Raw genomic sequence first — 14,588 nt, forward strand, 5'->3', positions numbered from 1 at the left:
GTTGAAGTTGATATAGCTGCAAAGGGCGGAGCCAACTCACTATTGAACCCTACAGACTAAGGCTGGGATTCCATTAAAGTTCATTCTCCTAAACCTTCTGGACAGCCTCGGGTACATTTGAAGTTTTCAAACATACGACTTGGTTCCATCTTGAAACTGCTTGATCTTTAGGCATTCGGTTAGATCTACAGAACCCTAGCCTGCAACCACGATAAATCGCAGGTCCCTGCGTGTTAGCCCTTTAACGTTCTGCTCCACCGTTTGGTAGAGCACATTTTGAGTCACGCTAACTCATTGAAAAACGTGGACTTTAACCACTAGAGATCCGTGCTTTAGCCAAATGACGGCTACAGCGTGGACCTCCTTTGCCGGGACGACGTCTATTGACGTCGTCCCGTGCGCCCCCTGAGGGATGCGCGCGGCGCGCTCTGTGATCGGCGAGTCTATGAGACTCGCCTGATCACGGATCTGAGCAAGGGGTCGATCCTGACCCTTACCACATGATCAGCTGTCAGCCAATGACAGCTGATCATGTGATCACAACAGAGCCGGTAATCGGCTATTTTTCCTCCTCGCGCTGACAAAAAAAAGAGCCAATCACCGGCGGCCGTGATCGGGACATCAGTCCCGATCACGGCCAGCTTACCAGTGCCCACCTGCCCCCTGCCAGTGCCACCTCAGTAATAAAAAAGTGCCCCCCATCAGTGCCCATAGTGCCACCCAGCAGTGCCCACCATCTGCCTCAACAATGGTGATGGCTACAGCGCGGATCTCCTTTGCCGGGACCACGTCTATTGATGTCGTCCCGTGCACGAGCGGCCTGCGCGCCCCCTGAGGGGCGCACGCGGTGCGCTCTGTGATCAGCGAGTCTATGAGACTCGCCTGATCACGGATCTGAGCAAGGGGTCGATCCCGACCCCTTATCACGTGATCAGCTGTCAGCCAATGACAGCTGATCAAGTGATACAACGGAGCCGGTAAAAAAAGTGCCCCCCATCAGTGCCCATAGTGCCACCCATCAGTGCCCACAATCTGCCTCAACAACGGTGCTGCACCCCAGTGCCACATATCCGTGCCCATCAGTGTCATCTACCAGTGCCACCTATCAGTGCCACCTATCAGTGCCCATCAGTCCCATCTATCAGTGGTACCTATCAGTGCCCCTTAGTGACACCCATCCATGCCCATCAGTGCCGCCTTATCTGTGCCCATCAGTACTGCCTTATCTGTGCCTATCGGTGCCACCTTATCTGTGCCTATTAGTGCCGCCTTAACTATGCCCATCAGTGCCCACTAGTGCAGCCTATCAGTGCTCACCAGTGCCGCCTCATCAGTGCCCACAATCTGCCTCAACGGTGCTGCACCCCAGTGCCACATATCCGTGCCCATCAGTGTCATCTACCAGTGCCCATCAGTGCCACCTATCAGTGCCCATCAGTCCCATCTATCAGTGGTACCTATCAGTGCCCCTTAGTGACACCCATCCGTGCCCATCAGTGCCACCTTATCTGTGCCCATCAGTACTGCCTTATCTGCGCCTATCGGTGCCACCTTATCTGTGCCTATTAGTGCCGTCTTAACTATGCCTATCAGTGCCCACCAGTGCTGCCTCATCAGCGCATTTCAATGAATGAGAAAAATGACCTGTTTGCAAAATGTTATAACAAACTATTAAACATGATTTTTTATTTATTTTTTATTTTGCATCTTTTTTTGTTTGTTTAGCAAAAAATAAAACTCCGAGCTGTAACTAAATACCACCAAAAGAAAGCTCTATTTGTGGGAAAAAAATGATAAAAATGTCATTTGGGTACAGTGTTGTATGCCCGCGTAATTGTCATTCAAAGTGCATCAGCGCTGAAAGCTGAAAATTGCTCTGGGCAGGAGGGGGGGGGGGAGGGGGGTTTAAGTGTCCAGTAAGCAAGTGGTTAAAGGGATAATGTGCTCCAGGCAAGTGGAAGGAGATGGATGTAGATCAGGGGATGGAAACTACATTTCCCATGATGCTCCACTACACTGCTGAGTGCCGGAGCATCATGGGAAATGTAGTTTCAAAACATCTGGTGGTGCCAAGGTTCACCATCACTGGTCTAGGCTCTTCCACCGTGACCCGGGGGGGGGGGGGGGGGGGGGCAGATATAGGAATGAACGTTGAGCACCAGGACTGGAAGCCAATTCATCACAGGTCCAAAAATTTAGAAAAAACTAAAAAATTCTAAAATCTAAAAATTTGAAATCCAGAAATTTGAAAATTCGAATTGACAAACCCTTTCCCGCACTTTTTAAATTGAGACATCATTGTTTCCATGCCAGATCTTTTATTTCTGTCTGCCTGGAAATGATATACACACACACACACCTTTCCCGCACTTTGGAAATAAGCACGTCATTGTTCCCATGTGACCTTATTGATTTCTGGCTAGCTAGGATGGGACATGAAAACTCTTCCCGCACCTTTAGAAAAAAATTTAGACATCATTGTTTCTATGCAAGATCCTTTATTCCTGGCTGGCTGGTAAAGATATACAAACATTTCCCACACTTTTAAAATTCATCCGTCATCTTACCCATATGAGGTCTCCGTTTCCTCGCTAGCTGGGATTGACCTACACAACCTTTCCCGCACTTTAAAAAAAAAATGAGCACACCTTTGTCCCAAATGTGAGCTCTCCGAGCTTGGATAGGCATGCAACCCTTTTCCCGCACTTTGGGAATTCAAACTTCATTGTTCCTTCGTGGGATCTGATTTCTGGCTAGCGGGGGGGGGGAAATCGACATGCAAACCTTTCCCGCACAAATTTTGCATTTTAATGCTCTCTTGTGAGATCGCAGATACCTGCTAGCTGCATTCGACAAACCTTTCCCGCACTCAGGAAATGAACACATGATTGTTCCCCTGTGGTATCTCTGATTTATGCTTGGCAGGATAGACATGCAAACATTTTCCGCACTTGTGAACGCAGATATGTTAGTTTCCCGGGTGAGATCTCCGATGTCTGGCAAGCTGAGATTTACACACAAAACATTTCCCGCACTTGTGAACGCAGATATGTTAGTTTCCCGGGTGAGATCTCCGATGTCTGGCAAGCTGAGATTTACACACAAAACATTTCCCGCACTCAGGACAGGAATACGGCTTTTCCCCCGTGTGGGATCTCTGATGTACAGCCAGGTCCGATTTCTGCGTGAAGCGTTTCCCGCACAGCGGACAGGAGTACGGCTTCTCCCCGGTGTGCGATCTCTGATGTCTTATGAGGTGCGTTTTCTGTGCAAAACATTTGCCGCACTCGGGACATAAAAACGGCTTTTCCCCGGTGTGGGATCTCTGATGTACGGCGAGGTCTGATCTATGCGAAAAGGGTTTCCCGCACTCAGAACAGGAGTGCGGTTTCTTTCCGGTGTGCGATCTCTGATGAGTGACGAGATGCGATCGATGTACAAAATGTTTGCCGCACTCGAGGCACAGATAGGGCTTCTCTCCCGTGTGGGTCCTCAGATGAGCGGTGAGGTAGGATTTTTGGATGAAACACTTCCCGCACTCGGGACACGAATACCGTTTCTCGCCGGTGTGATATTTCAGATGGACGGTAAGAGCGGACTTGTGTTTGAAGGTTTTCCCGCACTCGGAACACAAATAGGGCTTGTCCACCGCGTGACACCTCTGGTGCCTGGCAAGGTGCGATTTCTTCAGGAAACCTTTCCCGCACTCGGGGCACATGTGGGTCCTCTCCCCCAAGTGAATCTTCTGATGCCCGAGAAAGACGCTTCTCAGCGAGAAGTTCTTCCCGCACTCGGAGCAGGAATAAGGTTTGTGCCCCGTGTGGACCCTCTGGTGTATAGCCAACTGCGACTTGAACAAGTAGCTCTTCCCGCACGCGGAACAAGAGTGGGGCTTCTCGCCCGTGTGAGACCTCTGGTGTCGGACAAGATGCGACTTCTTGGCGTAACTCCTCCCGCACTCGGGGCAAGAAAAGGGTTTCTGTCCCGTGTGAACCCTTTCGTGTTCCTCTAGTTGGGACTTAAACAAAAATCTCTTCCCGCACGCGGAGCAAGAATGGGGCCTATCGGTCCTGTGGGATCTTTTGTGCGCTTGAAGGCTGGATTTGAAATGAAAACATCTCCCGCACTCGGCGCAGGAAAATATCTTCTGCCTCTGAGCTCCGGCGCGGGATTTCTTGGGATCCGGTGATGAACCCGCGTTCAGAAGGGCAAGATGGTCAACTGAAGTCAAAGAGTTTCCTCCAGGAGAACCTTGTGAGATGTCCTCAACTTCAGCTTTACAGGCCGGGGCTGAGGTGAGATGGTCCACGGTGGTCGTCTCGGATCCACGAACTTCAAAACAAATAAAACGATTGATAGATTAGATGAGCAGAATGGTCGGATCAAAGCAGAACCCAACCTGGATCTATCATGGAACACCTGAAGTGGTACGACCAGACATGCGTGGTTATGCGCATGCTTCACACCGTGCATGCGGAAATGTCTGGGGACCAGCAGAGGCACCAAGAAGCCTATTTAAGGAACGGCCTGACCCAATGTTGTGACTTGCCTTCATCTTGTTCTCTGACCTCTGCTCTGCATATGCTTTATAGTTTTTGACCCATTTGAGTCCTGATCTGCCTTTGGATCCACCTTTCTGGACCCGTCCTTGGATCTTGCTCTGGACTTGCCTCTCCGGACCTGCCTTTGGACCCTGCTCTGAACCTGCCTTTGGATCCTACTCTGGAACTGTCTTTGGATCCTGCTCTGGACCTTCCTTTGGATCCTGCTCTGGACCTGCCTTTGGATCCTCCTCTGGACCTGCCTTTGGATCCTCCTCTGGACCTGCCCTTGGATCCTCCTCTGGACCTGCCTTTGGATCTTTTTATCGACCTGACTTTGGATCCGTCTCTCTGGACCTGCCTTTGGATCCTGCTCTGGACCTCCCTTTGGATCCTGCGCTGGACCTGCCTTTGGATCCTCCTCTGGACCTGCCTTTGGATCCTGCGCTGTACCTGCCTTTGGATCCTGCGCTGGACCTGCCTTTGGATCCTCCTCTGGACCTGCCTTTGGATTCTCCTCTGGACCTGCCTTTGGATTCTCCTCTGGACCTGCCTTTGGATCCCCCTCTGGACCTGCCTTTGGACCCTGCTCTGGACCTGCCTTTGGATCCTACTCTGGAACTGTCTTTGGATCCTGCTCTGGACCTTCCTTTGGATCCTGCTCTGGACCTGCCTTTGGATCCTCCTCTGGACCTGCCTTTGGATCCTCCTCTGGACCTGCCTTTGGATCCTCCTCTGGACCTGCCTTTGGATCCTCCTCTGGACCTGCCTTTGGATCCTCCTCTGGACCTGCCTTTGGATCTTTTTTTCGACCTGACTTTGGATCCGTCTCTCTGGACCTGCCTTTGGATCCTGCTCTGGACCTCCCTTTGGATCCTGTTCTGGACCTGCCTTTGGATCCTGCTCTGGACCTGCCTTTGGATCCTCCTCTGGACCTGCCTTTGGATCCTCCTCTGGACCTGCCTTTGGATCCTCCTCTGGACCTGACTTTGGATCTTTTTCTCGACCTGACTTTGGATCCGCCTCTCTGGACCTGCCTTTGGATCCCTTCTCTGGACCTGCCTTTGGATCCTCCTCTGGACCTGCCTTTGGATCCTCCTCTGGACCTGCCTTTGGATCCTCCTCTGGACCTGCCTTTGGATCCTCCTCTGGACCTGCCTTTGGATCCTCCTCTGGACCTGCCTTTGGATCCTCCTCTGGACCTGCCTTTGGATCCTCCTCTGGACCTCCCTTTGGATCCTGCGCTGGACCTGCCTTTGGATTCTCCTCTGGACCTGCCTTTGGATCCTGCGCTGGACCTGCCTTTGGATCCTGCGCTGGACCTGCCTTTGGATCCTCCTCTGGACCTGCCTTTGGATTCTCCTCTGGACCTGCCTTTGGATCCCCCTCTGGACCTGCCTTTGGACCCTGCTCTGGACCTGCCTTTGGATCCTACTCTGGAACTGTCTTTGGATCCTGCTCTGGACCTTCCTTTGGATCCTGCTCTGGACCTGCCTTTGGATCCTCCTCTGGACCTGACTTTGGATCCTCCTCTGGACCTGCCTTTGGATCCTCCTCTGGACCTGCCTTTGGATCCTCCTCTGGACCTGCCTTTGGATCCTCCTCTGGACCTGCCTTTGGATCTTTTTTTCGACCTGACTTTGGATCCGTCTCTCTGGACCTGCCTTTGGATCCTGCTCTGGACCTCCCTTTGGATCCTGTTCTGGACCTGCCTTTGGATCCTGCTCTGGACCTGCCTTTGGATCCTCCTCTGGACCTGCCTTTGGATCCTCCTCTGGACCTGACTTTGGATCTTTTTCTCGACCTGACTTTGGATCCGCCTCTCTGGACCTGCCTTTGGATCCCTTCTCTGGACCTGCCTTTGGATCCTCCTCTGGACCTGCCTTTGGATCCTCCTCTGGACCTGCCTTTGGATCCTCCTCTGGACCTGCCTTTGGATCCTCCTCTGGACCTGCCTTTGGATCCTCCTCTGGACCTGCCTTTGGATCTTTTTATCGACCTGACTTTGGATCCGTCTCTCTGGACCTGCCTTTGGATCCTGCTCTGGACCTCCCTTTGGATCCTGCGCTGGACCTGCCTTTGGATCCTGCGCTGGACCTGCCTTTGGATCCTGCGCTGTACCTGCCTTTGGATCCTGCGCTGTACCTGCCTTTGGATCCTGCGCTGGACCTGCCTTTGGATCCTCCTCTGGACCTGCCTTTGGATCCTCCTCTGGACCTGCCTTTGGATCCTCCTCTGGACCTGCCTTTGGATCCCCCTCTGGACCTGCCTTTGGACCCTGCTCTGGACCTGCCTTTGGATCCTACTATGGAACTGTCTTTGGATCCTGCTCCTGGACCTTCCTTTGGATCCTGCTCTGGACCTTCCTTTGGATCCTGCTCTGGACCTGCCTTTGGATCCTCCTCTGGACCTGCCTTTGGATCCTCCTCTGGACCTGCCTTTGGATCCTCCTCTGGACCTGCCTTTGGATCTTTTTATCGACCTGACTTTGGATCCGTCTCTATGGACCTGCCTTTGGATCCTGCTCTGGACCTCCCTTTGGATCCTGTTCTGGACCTGCCTTTGGATCCTGCTCTGGACCTGCCTTTGGATCCGCGTCTGGACCTGCCTTTGGATCCGCGTCTGGACCTGCCTTTGGATCCGCGTCTGGACCTGCCTTTGGATCCGCGTCTGGACCTGCCTTTGGATCCGCGTCTGGACCTGCCTTTGGATCCGCGTCTGGACCTGCCTTTGGATCCGCGTCTGGACCTGCCTTTGGATCCGCGTCTGGACCTGCCTTTGGATCCGCGTCTGGACCTGCCTTTGGATCCGTGTCTGGACCTGCCTTTGAATCCGCGTCTGGACCTGCCTTTGGATGTTTTTATCGACCTGACTTTGGATCCGTCTCTCTGGACTTGCCTTTGGATCCTGCTCTGGACCTCCCTTTGGATCCTGCGCTGGACCTGCCTTTGGATCCTGCGCTGGACCTGCCTTTGGATCCTGCGCTGGACCTGCCTTTGGATCCTGCGCTGGACCTGCCTTTGGATCCTGCGCTGGACCTGCCTTTGGATCCTGCGCTGGACCTGCCTTTGGATCCTGCGCTGGACCTGCCTTTGGATCCTGCGCTGGACCTGCCTTTGGATCCTGCGCTGGACCTGCCTTTGGATCCTCCTCTGGACCTGCCTTTGGATCCTCCTCTGGACCTGCCTTTGGATCCTCCTTTGGATCCTCCTCTGGACCTGCCTTTGGATCCTCCTCTGGACCTGACTTTGGATCTTTTTCTAGACCTGACTTTGGATCCGCCTCTCTGGACCTGCCTTTGGATCCTCCTCTGGACCTGCCTTTGGATCCTCCTCTGGACCTGCCTTTGGATCCTCCTCTGGACCTGCCTTTGGATCCTCCTCTGGACTTGCCTCTCTGGACCTGCCCTTGGATCCTGCTCTGGAACTGCCCTTGGATCCTGCTCTGGACCTGCCTTTGGACCCTGCTCTGAACCTGCCTTTGGATCCTATTCTGGACCTGCCTTTGGATCCTACTCTGGACCTGACTTTGGATCTTTTTCTCGACCTGACTTTGGATCCGCCTCTCTGGACCTGCCTTTGGATCCTGCTCTGGATCTCCCTTTGGATCCTGCTCTGGACCTGCCTTTGGATCCTGCTCTGAACCTGCCTTTGGACCCTATTCTGGACCTGCCTTTGGATCCTCTTCTGGACCTGCCTTTGGATCCTACTCTGGACTTGCCTTTGGATCCTACTCTGGACCTGACTTTGGATAAGCCTCTCTGGACCTGCCTTTGGATCCTCCTCTGGACCTGCCTTTGGACCCTGCTCTGGACCTGCCTTTGGACCCTGCTCTGGACCTGCCTTTGGATCCTGCTCTGGACCTGCCTTTGGATCCTGCTCTGGACCTGCCTTTGGATCCTGCTCTGGACCTGCCTTTGGATCTTGCTGTAGACTTGCCTCTCTGGAACTGCCTTTGGATCCTGCTCTGAACCTGCCTTTGGATCCTGCTCTGAACCTGCTTCTCTGGGCTTGCCTTTGGACCCTGCTTTAGACCTGCCTATGGATCCTACTCTTGACCTGCCTTTGAAGCCTGCTTTTCTGGACCTGCCTTTGGACCCTGCTCTGGACCTGCCTTTGGACCCTGCTCTGGACCTGCCTTTGGACCCTGCTCTGGACCTGCCTTTGGATCCTGCTCTGGACCTGCCTTTGGATCCTGCTCTGGACCTGCCTTTGGATCCTCCTCTGGACCTGCCTTTGGATCCTCCTCTGGACCTGACTTTGGATCTTTTTCTAGACCTGACTTTGGATCCGCCTCTCTGGACCTGCCTTTGGATCCTCCTCTGGACCTGCCTTTGGATCCTCCTCTGGACTTGCCTCTCTGGACCTGCCCTTGGATCCTGCTCTGGAACTGCCCTTGGATCCTGCTCTGGACCTGCCTTTGGACCCTGCCTTTGGATCCTATTCTGGACCTGCCTTTGGATCCTACTCTGGACCTGACTTTGGATCTTTTTCTCGACCTGACTTTGGATCCGCCTCTCTGGACCTGCCTTTGGATCCTGCTCTGGATCTCCCTTTGGACCCTGCTCTGGACCTGCCTTTGGATCCTGCTCTGGACCTGCCTTTGGATCCTGCTCTGGACCTGCCTTTGGATCTTGCTGTAGACTTGCCTCTCTGGAACTGCCTTTGGATCCTGCTCTGAACCTGCCTTTGGATCCTGCTCTGAACCTGCTTCTCTGGGCTTGCCTTTGGACCCTGCTTTAGACCTGCCTATGGATCCTACTCTTGACCTGCCTTTGAAGCCTGCTTTTCTGGACCTGCCTTTGGACCCTGCTCTGGACCTGCCTTTGGACCCTGCTCTGGACCTGCCTTTGGACCCTGCTCTGGACCTGCCTTTGGACCCTGCTCTGGACCTGCCTTTGGATCCTCCTCTGGACCTGCCTTTGGATCCTCCTCTGGACCTGCCTTTGGATCCTACTCTGGACCTGACTTTGGATCTTTTTCTTGACCTGACTTTGGATCCGCCTCTCTGGACCTGCCTTTGGATTCTGCTCTGGATCTCCCTTTGGATCCTGCTCTGGACCTGCCTTTGGATCCTGTTCTGGACCTGCCTTTGGATCCTGCTCTAGAAGTGCCTTTGGATCCGCCTCTGGACCTCCCTTTTGAGCCTGCTCTAGAAGTGCCTTTGGATCCGCCTCTCTAGACCTGCCTTTGGATCCTGCTCTGGACCTGACTTTGGATCCTGCTCTGGACCTGCCTTTGGACCTTGCTCTGGACCTGCCTCTCTGCACTTGCCTTTAGACCCTGCTCTGAACCTGCCTTTGGACCCTATTCTGGACCTACCTTTGGATCCTTGTCTGGACCTGCCTTTGGATCCTACTCTGGACCTGCCTTTGGATCCTACTCTGGACCTGCCTTTGGATAAGCCTCTCTGGACCTGCCTTTGGATAAGCCTCTCTGGACCTGCCTTTGGATCCTCCTCGGGACCTGCCTTTGGATCCTCCTCGGGACCTGCCTCTCTGGACCTGCCCTTGGATCCTGCTCTGGACCTGCCCTTGGATCCTGCTCTGGAACTGCCCTTGGATCCTGCTCTGGACCTGCCTTTGGACCCTGCTCTGAACCTGCCTTTGAATCCTATTCTGGACCTGCCTTTGGATCCTACTCTGGACCTGCCTTGGGATCCTACTCTGGACCTGCCTTGGGATCCTACTCTGGACCTGACTTTGGATCTTTTTCTCGACCTGACTTTGGATCCACCTCTCTGGACCTGCCTTTGGATCCTGCTCTGGATCTCCCTTTGGATCCTGCTCTGGACCTGCCTTTGGATCCTGCTCTGGACCTGCTTTTGGATCCTGCTCTGGACCTGCCTTTGGATCCTGCTCTAGAAGTGCCGTTGGATCCGCCTCTGGACCTCCCTTTTGAGCCTGCTCTAGAAGTGCCTTTGGATCCGCCTCTCTAGACCTGCCTTTGGATCTTGCTCTGTACCTGACTTTGAATCCTGCTCTGGACCTGCCTTTGGACCTTGCTCTGGACCTGCCTCTCTGCACTTGCCTTTAGACCCTGCTCTGAACCTGCCTTTGGACCCTATTCTGGACCTGCCTTTGGATCCTCGTCTAGACCTGCCTTTGGATACTACTCTGGACCTGACTTTGGATAAGCCTCTCTGGACCTGCCTTTGGATCCTCCTCTGGACCTGCCTTTGGATCCTCCTCTGGTCCTGCCTTTGGATCCTCCTCTGGTCCTGCCTTTGGATCCTCCTCTGGACTTGCCTCTCTGGACCTGCCCTTGGATTCTGCTCTGGAACTGCCCTTGGATCCTGCTCTGGACCTCCCTTTGGACCCTGCTCTGGACCTGCCTTTGGACCCTGCTCTGGACCTGCCTTTGGACCCTGCTCTGGACCTGCCTTTGGATCCTGCTCTGGACCTGCCTTTGGATCTTGCTGTAGACTTGCCTCTTTGGAACTGCCTTTGGACCCTGCTTTAGACCTGCCTATGGATCCTACTCTTGACCTGCCTTTGAAGCCTGCTTTTCTGGACCTGCCTTTGGACCCTGCTCTGGACCTGCCTTTGGACCCTGCTCTGGACCTGCCTTTGGACCCTGCTCTGGACCTGCCTTTGGATCCTTCTCTGGACCTGCCTTTGGATCCTTCTCTGGACCTGCCTTTGGATCCTTCTCTGGATCTGCCTTTGGATCCTTCTCTGGATCTGCCTTTTGATCCTCCTCTGTAGTTAAACCAAAGTCCACTTTCTCACTTCAGCTTTGACTCTGATACTGCTCTTTAAATTGGCACTATGCTGCCTGTTTGTTCCTGACCTTGGTCTGTTGTATACATTTTCTACTGCCTCCCGAATCAGTCCCATGCTACCCTTCAAGTACCTGCCCACATCTGCTGTAAGGTCCAGCTGAAGACTTCTTTGATGACTCCCTTTGACTGCCTTCCTGGAGTTATCAGTGAACTCTGCTGTCTTGAACCCACTACCAAGCCAAAGGTCTTGTTCACGTTGGCTGGTGCTTCCAATAGTTCCATTGCCTACTCGCCTGACACTTCTGCCTGCCTGGGGTCATCAGTGGACTCTGCCGTCTTGAACCCGCTACCAAGCCAAAGTTCTCCTGAACGTTGGCTGGTGCTTCCTATGGTTCTGTTGCCTCCCCGCCTACACTTCTGCCTGCCTGGGGTCATCAGTGGACTCTGCCGTCTTGAACACACCATCAAGCCAAAGTTCTCCTTAATTTTGTCTGGTGCTTTCTATGGTTCCCCTAAAAGTTGGAAGCCCATTGTCTGTTTAGGCAATGAATGAATGGAGACGTTCATTGCTATGGAAATGCTGGTTCTTCTGATTACCGACGGTGACCCAACGAGCGCCCCCCAATGCAATATTTCATTATTATGCCTTCTCCGACAAAGCCCAATCTCGGGTGAACTAGATGGACTTGTGTCTTTTTTCAACTATTTAACCTCTTCGCACAAGACCCTGGCCTGTTCACTTGTTTGCCATGATCGTAACCTTCATTTCCATCGCAAAAATTAGGAGAAAAGGTGCAATTCGTAATTTAAAAGGGATTATGTTACCTCATTCATATGACTGAATACATTGTTTCTATGTGTTTATCAGATGATGGGGGATCTAGGTGGAGCCTCCGTACTGCTCTCTCCTTTACAATAAAGTCTCCTCTTACCCGGTGATGTGAGGGGCGGCTGATTGTCCATCATGACGTCCTTGTAGAGATCCTTGTGTCCTTCTAGATTGTCCATGTCCTGCACCACACCATCCTCCTCATCTTCCTCTTTGATCTCTTCTTTGATAATAATCTTACAAAAATCCAGGTATCCACTCTGTAGAGATTAGGAAAACAACACAAATTTTTACCAGGTAAATAATATACAAATCATAATGTAACCGTTTTTTAAGGTTAAGAAAGTTTCTACCTGATGATGGTGGGGGATGGTGTGACCTTCCTGTGTGGAATCCCGGGAATACAGAGGACGGGGACATCTCTCTGGTGGGTTCCCATTACTGGATCCATCTGTAGGAAACACACACACTGACTGAATACATTGTTTCTATGTGTTTATCAGATGATGGGGGATCTAGGTGGAGCCTCCGTACTGCTCTCTCCTTTACAATAAAGTCTCCTCTTACCCGGTGATGTGAGGGGCGGCTGATTGTCCATCATGACGTCCTTGTAGAGATCCTTGTGTCCTTCTAAATACTCCCACTCCTCCATGGAGAAATAGACAGTGACATCCTGACACCTTATAGGAACCTGACACACACAATGATACAGTCACCATCCAGACACATCCCTTGTCTGTTACTGGATAATGTCCCACAATTCCCAGAATCCTCCTCACCTCTCCTGTCAGCAGCTCCATCATCTTCTTGGTGACTTCTAGAATCTTCTCCATGTTGTGTCTCTCAGGTTTCATGGAGTTTGGTGGAGGCACTGTGATGGTCACCTGGTTGGCGAATTTCATAGGAGGAAAACTCTGTAAATGAATAACCAACAATATAATAGGCAACTCGCAGAATCCTCCTCACCTCTCTGGTCAGGTCGGTTTTATTAACAGAGTGATGTCATGTGACCTCCCACAATCCTCCTCACCTCTCCGGTCAGGTCTGCGTTTTATTAATAGAGATAAGAGTGATGTCATGTGACCTCCCAGAATCCTCCTCACCTCTCCGGTCGGGTCTGTGTTTTATTAATAGAGATAAGAGTGATGTCATGTGACCTCCCAGAATCCTCCTCACCTCTCCGGTCAGGTCTGCGTTTTATTAATAGAGATAAGAGTGATGTCATGTGACCTCCCAGAATCCTCCTCACCTCTCCGGTCAGGTCCGTGTTTTATTAATAGAGATAAGAGTGATGTCATGTGTCCTCCCAGAATCCTCCTCACCTCTCCGGTCAGGTCTGTGTTTTATTAATAGAGATAAGAGTGATGTCATGTGACCTCCCAGAATCCTCCTCACCTCTCCGGTCAGGTCCGTGTTTTATATAATAGAGATAAGAGTGATGTCATGTGACCTCCCAGAATCCTCCTCACCTCTCCGGTCAGGTCTGTGTTTTATTAATAGAGATAAGAGTGATGTCATGTGACCTCCCAGAATCCTCCTCACCTCTCCGGTCAGGTCTGTGTTTTATTAATAGAGATAAGAGTGATGTCATGTGACCTCCCAGAATCCTCCTCACCTCTCCGGTCAGGTCTGTGTTTTATTAATAGAGATAAGAGTGATGTCATGTGACCTCCCAGAATCCTCCTCACCTCTCCGGTCAGGTCTGTGTTTTATTAATAGAGATAAGAGTGATGTCATGTGACCTCCCAGAATCCTCCTCACCTCTCCGGTCAGGTCTGTGTTTTATTAATAGAGATAAGAGGGATGTCATGTGACCTCCCAGAATCCTCCTCACCTCTCCGGTCAGGTCTGTGTTTTATTAATAGAGATAAGAGTGATGTCATGTGACCTCCCAGAATCCTCCTCACCTCTCCGGTCAGGTCTGTGTTTTATTAATAGAGATAAGAGGGATGTCATGTGACCTCCCAGAATCCTCCTCACCTCTCCGGTCAGCAGGTAGATGATCTCCAGGGTGAGGTTTAGTATCTTCTCAGTCACGTGGCTCCTGTCATCATCCATCCTCTTCGAGCTGATTATGTGATCTATACAGGAACCTCTTCTCTGTAGACGGGTAATAAACGGAGAATTCTCTGGATCGGATTGGAATTAAAATGATCTTCCATACATCACACAAGGCACACGGTGGACATTGCGTGGTGATGATAGGAGAGTGGGCAGTATCAGGTCAGTGACATAAATTAAGACCCCTTTATTGGTAATTAGTGAAGGATGAACACATCTGGGTTAGGTTCGAGAAGGGTTCAGAGAACAGGTAACGCTCAGGTGCCGAAGAACCGGATTTGAAGTCAATAGGAGCCAAATGTTAAAAAAAAGGTCTCGGCCGTTTTCTAGGCTAATGAGAAAGGAATCGTCAAAAGGCATGGAGGGCTGAGCACTGCCCCCGAGGAGCATGTACCAAACCAAAACACTGCTTTCAAAAATAGTTTGGCCGGGGC

At 52.0% G+C, this 14,588-nt stretch overlaps 2 protein-coding genes across 2 annotated transcripts in view; one reads left to right on the plus strand and one right to left on the minus strand.

Moving 5' to 3' along the window:
- The window catches only part of LOC143955620 (uncharacterized), a 231,789-nt gene that overhangs the window by 124,746 nt on the left and 92,455 nt on the right, over positions 1-14,588 (plus strand). The window lies entirely within an intron of this gene.
- The window catches only part of LOC143955384 (uncharacterized), a 44,159-nt gene continuing 32,049 nt past the window's right edge, over positions 2,479-14,588 (minus strand). Inside the window, exons 9-14 of the mRNA XM_077465443.1 lie at positions 14,074-14,193; positions 12,873-13,007; positions 12,661-12,784; positions 12,447-12,544; positions 12,197-12,353; positions 2,479-4,332 (exon numbers count right to left, since the gene is read on the minus strand). Of these exons, the coding sequence (XP_077321569.1) occupies positions 3,053-4,332; positions 12,197-12,353; positions 12,447-12,544; positions 12,661-12,784; positions 12,873-13,007; positions 14,074-14,193 (1,914 nt within the window). The 3' untranslated portion in view covers positions 2,479-3,052. The remainder of the gene's footprint in view (positions 4,333-12,196; positions 12,354-12,446; positions 12,545-12,660; positions 12,785-12,872; positions 13,008-14,073; positions 14,194-14,588) is intronic.

The sequence above is a fragment of the Lithobates pipiens genome, unplaced genomic scaffold (assembly GCF_037356315.1).
Source record: "Lithobates pipiens isolate NorthernLeopardFrog02 unplaced genomic scaffold, aLitPip1_a1.2 Scaffold_35, whole genome shotgun sequence".
In the NCBI taxonomy this organism is placed as follows: Eukaryota; Metazoa; Chordata; class Amphibia; order Anura; family Ranidae; genus Lithobates; species Lithobates pipiens.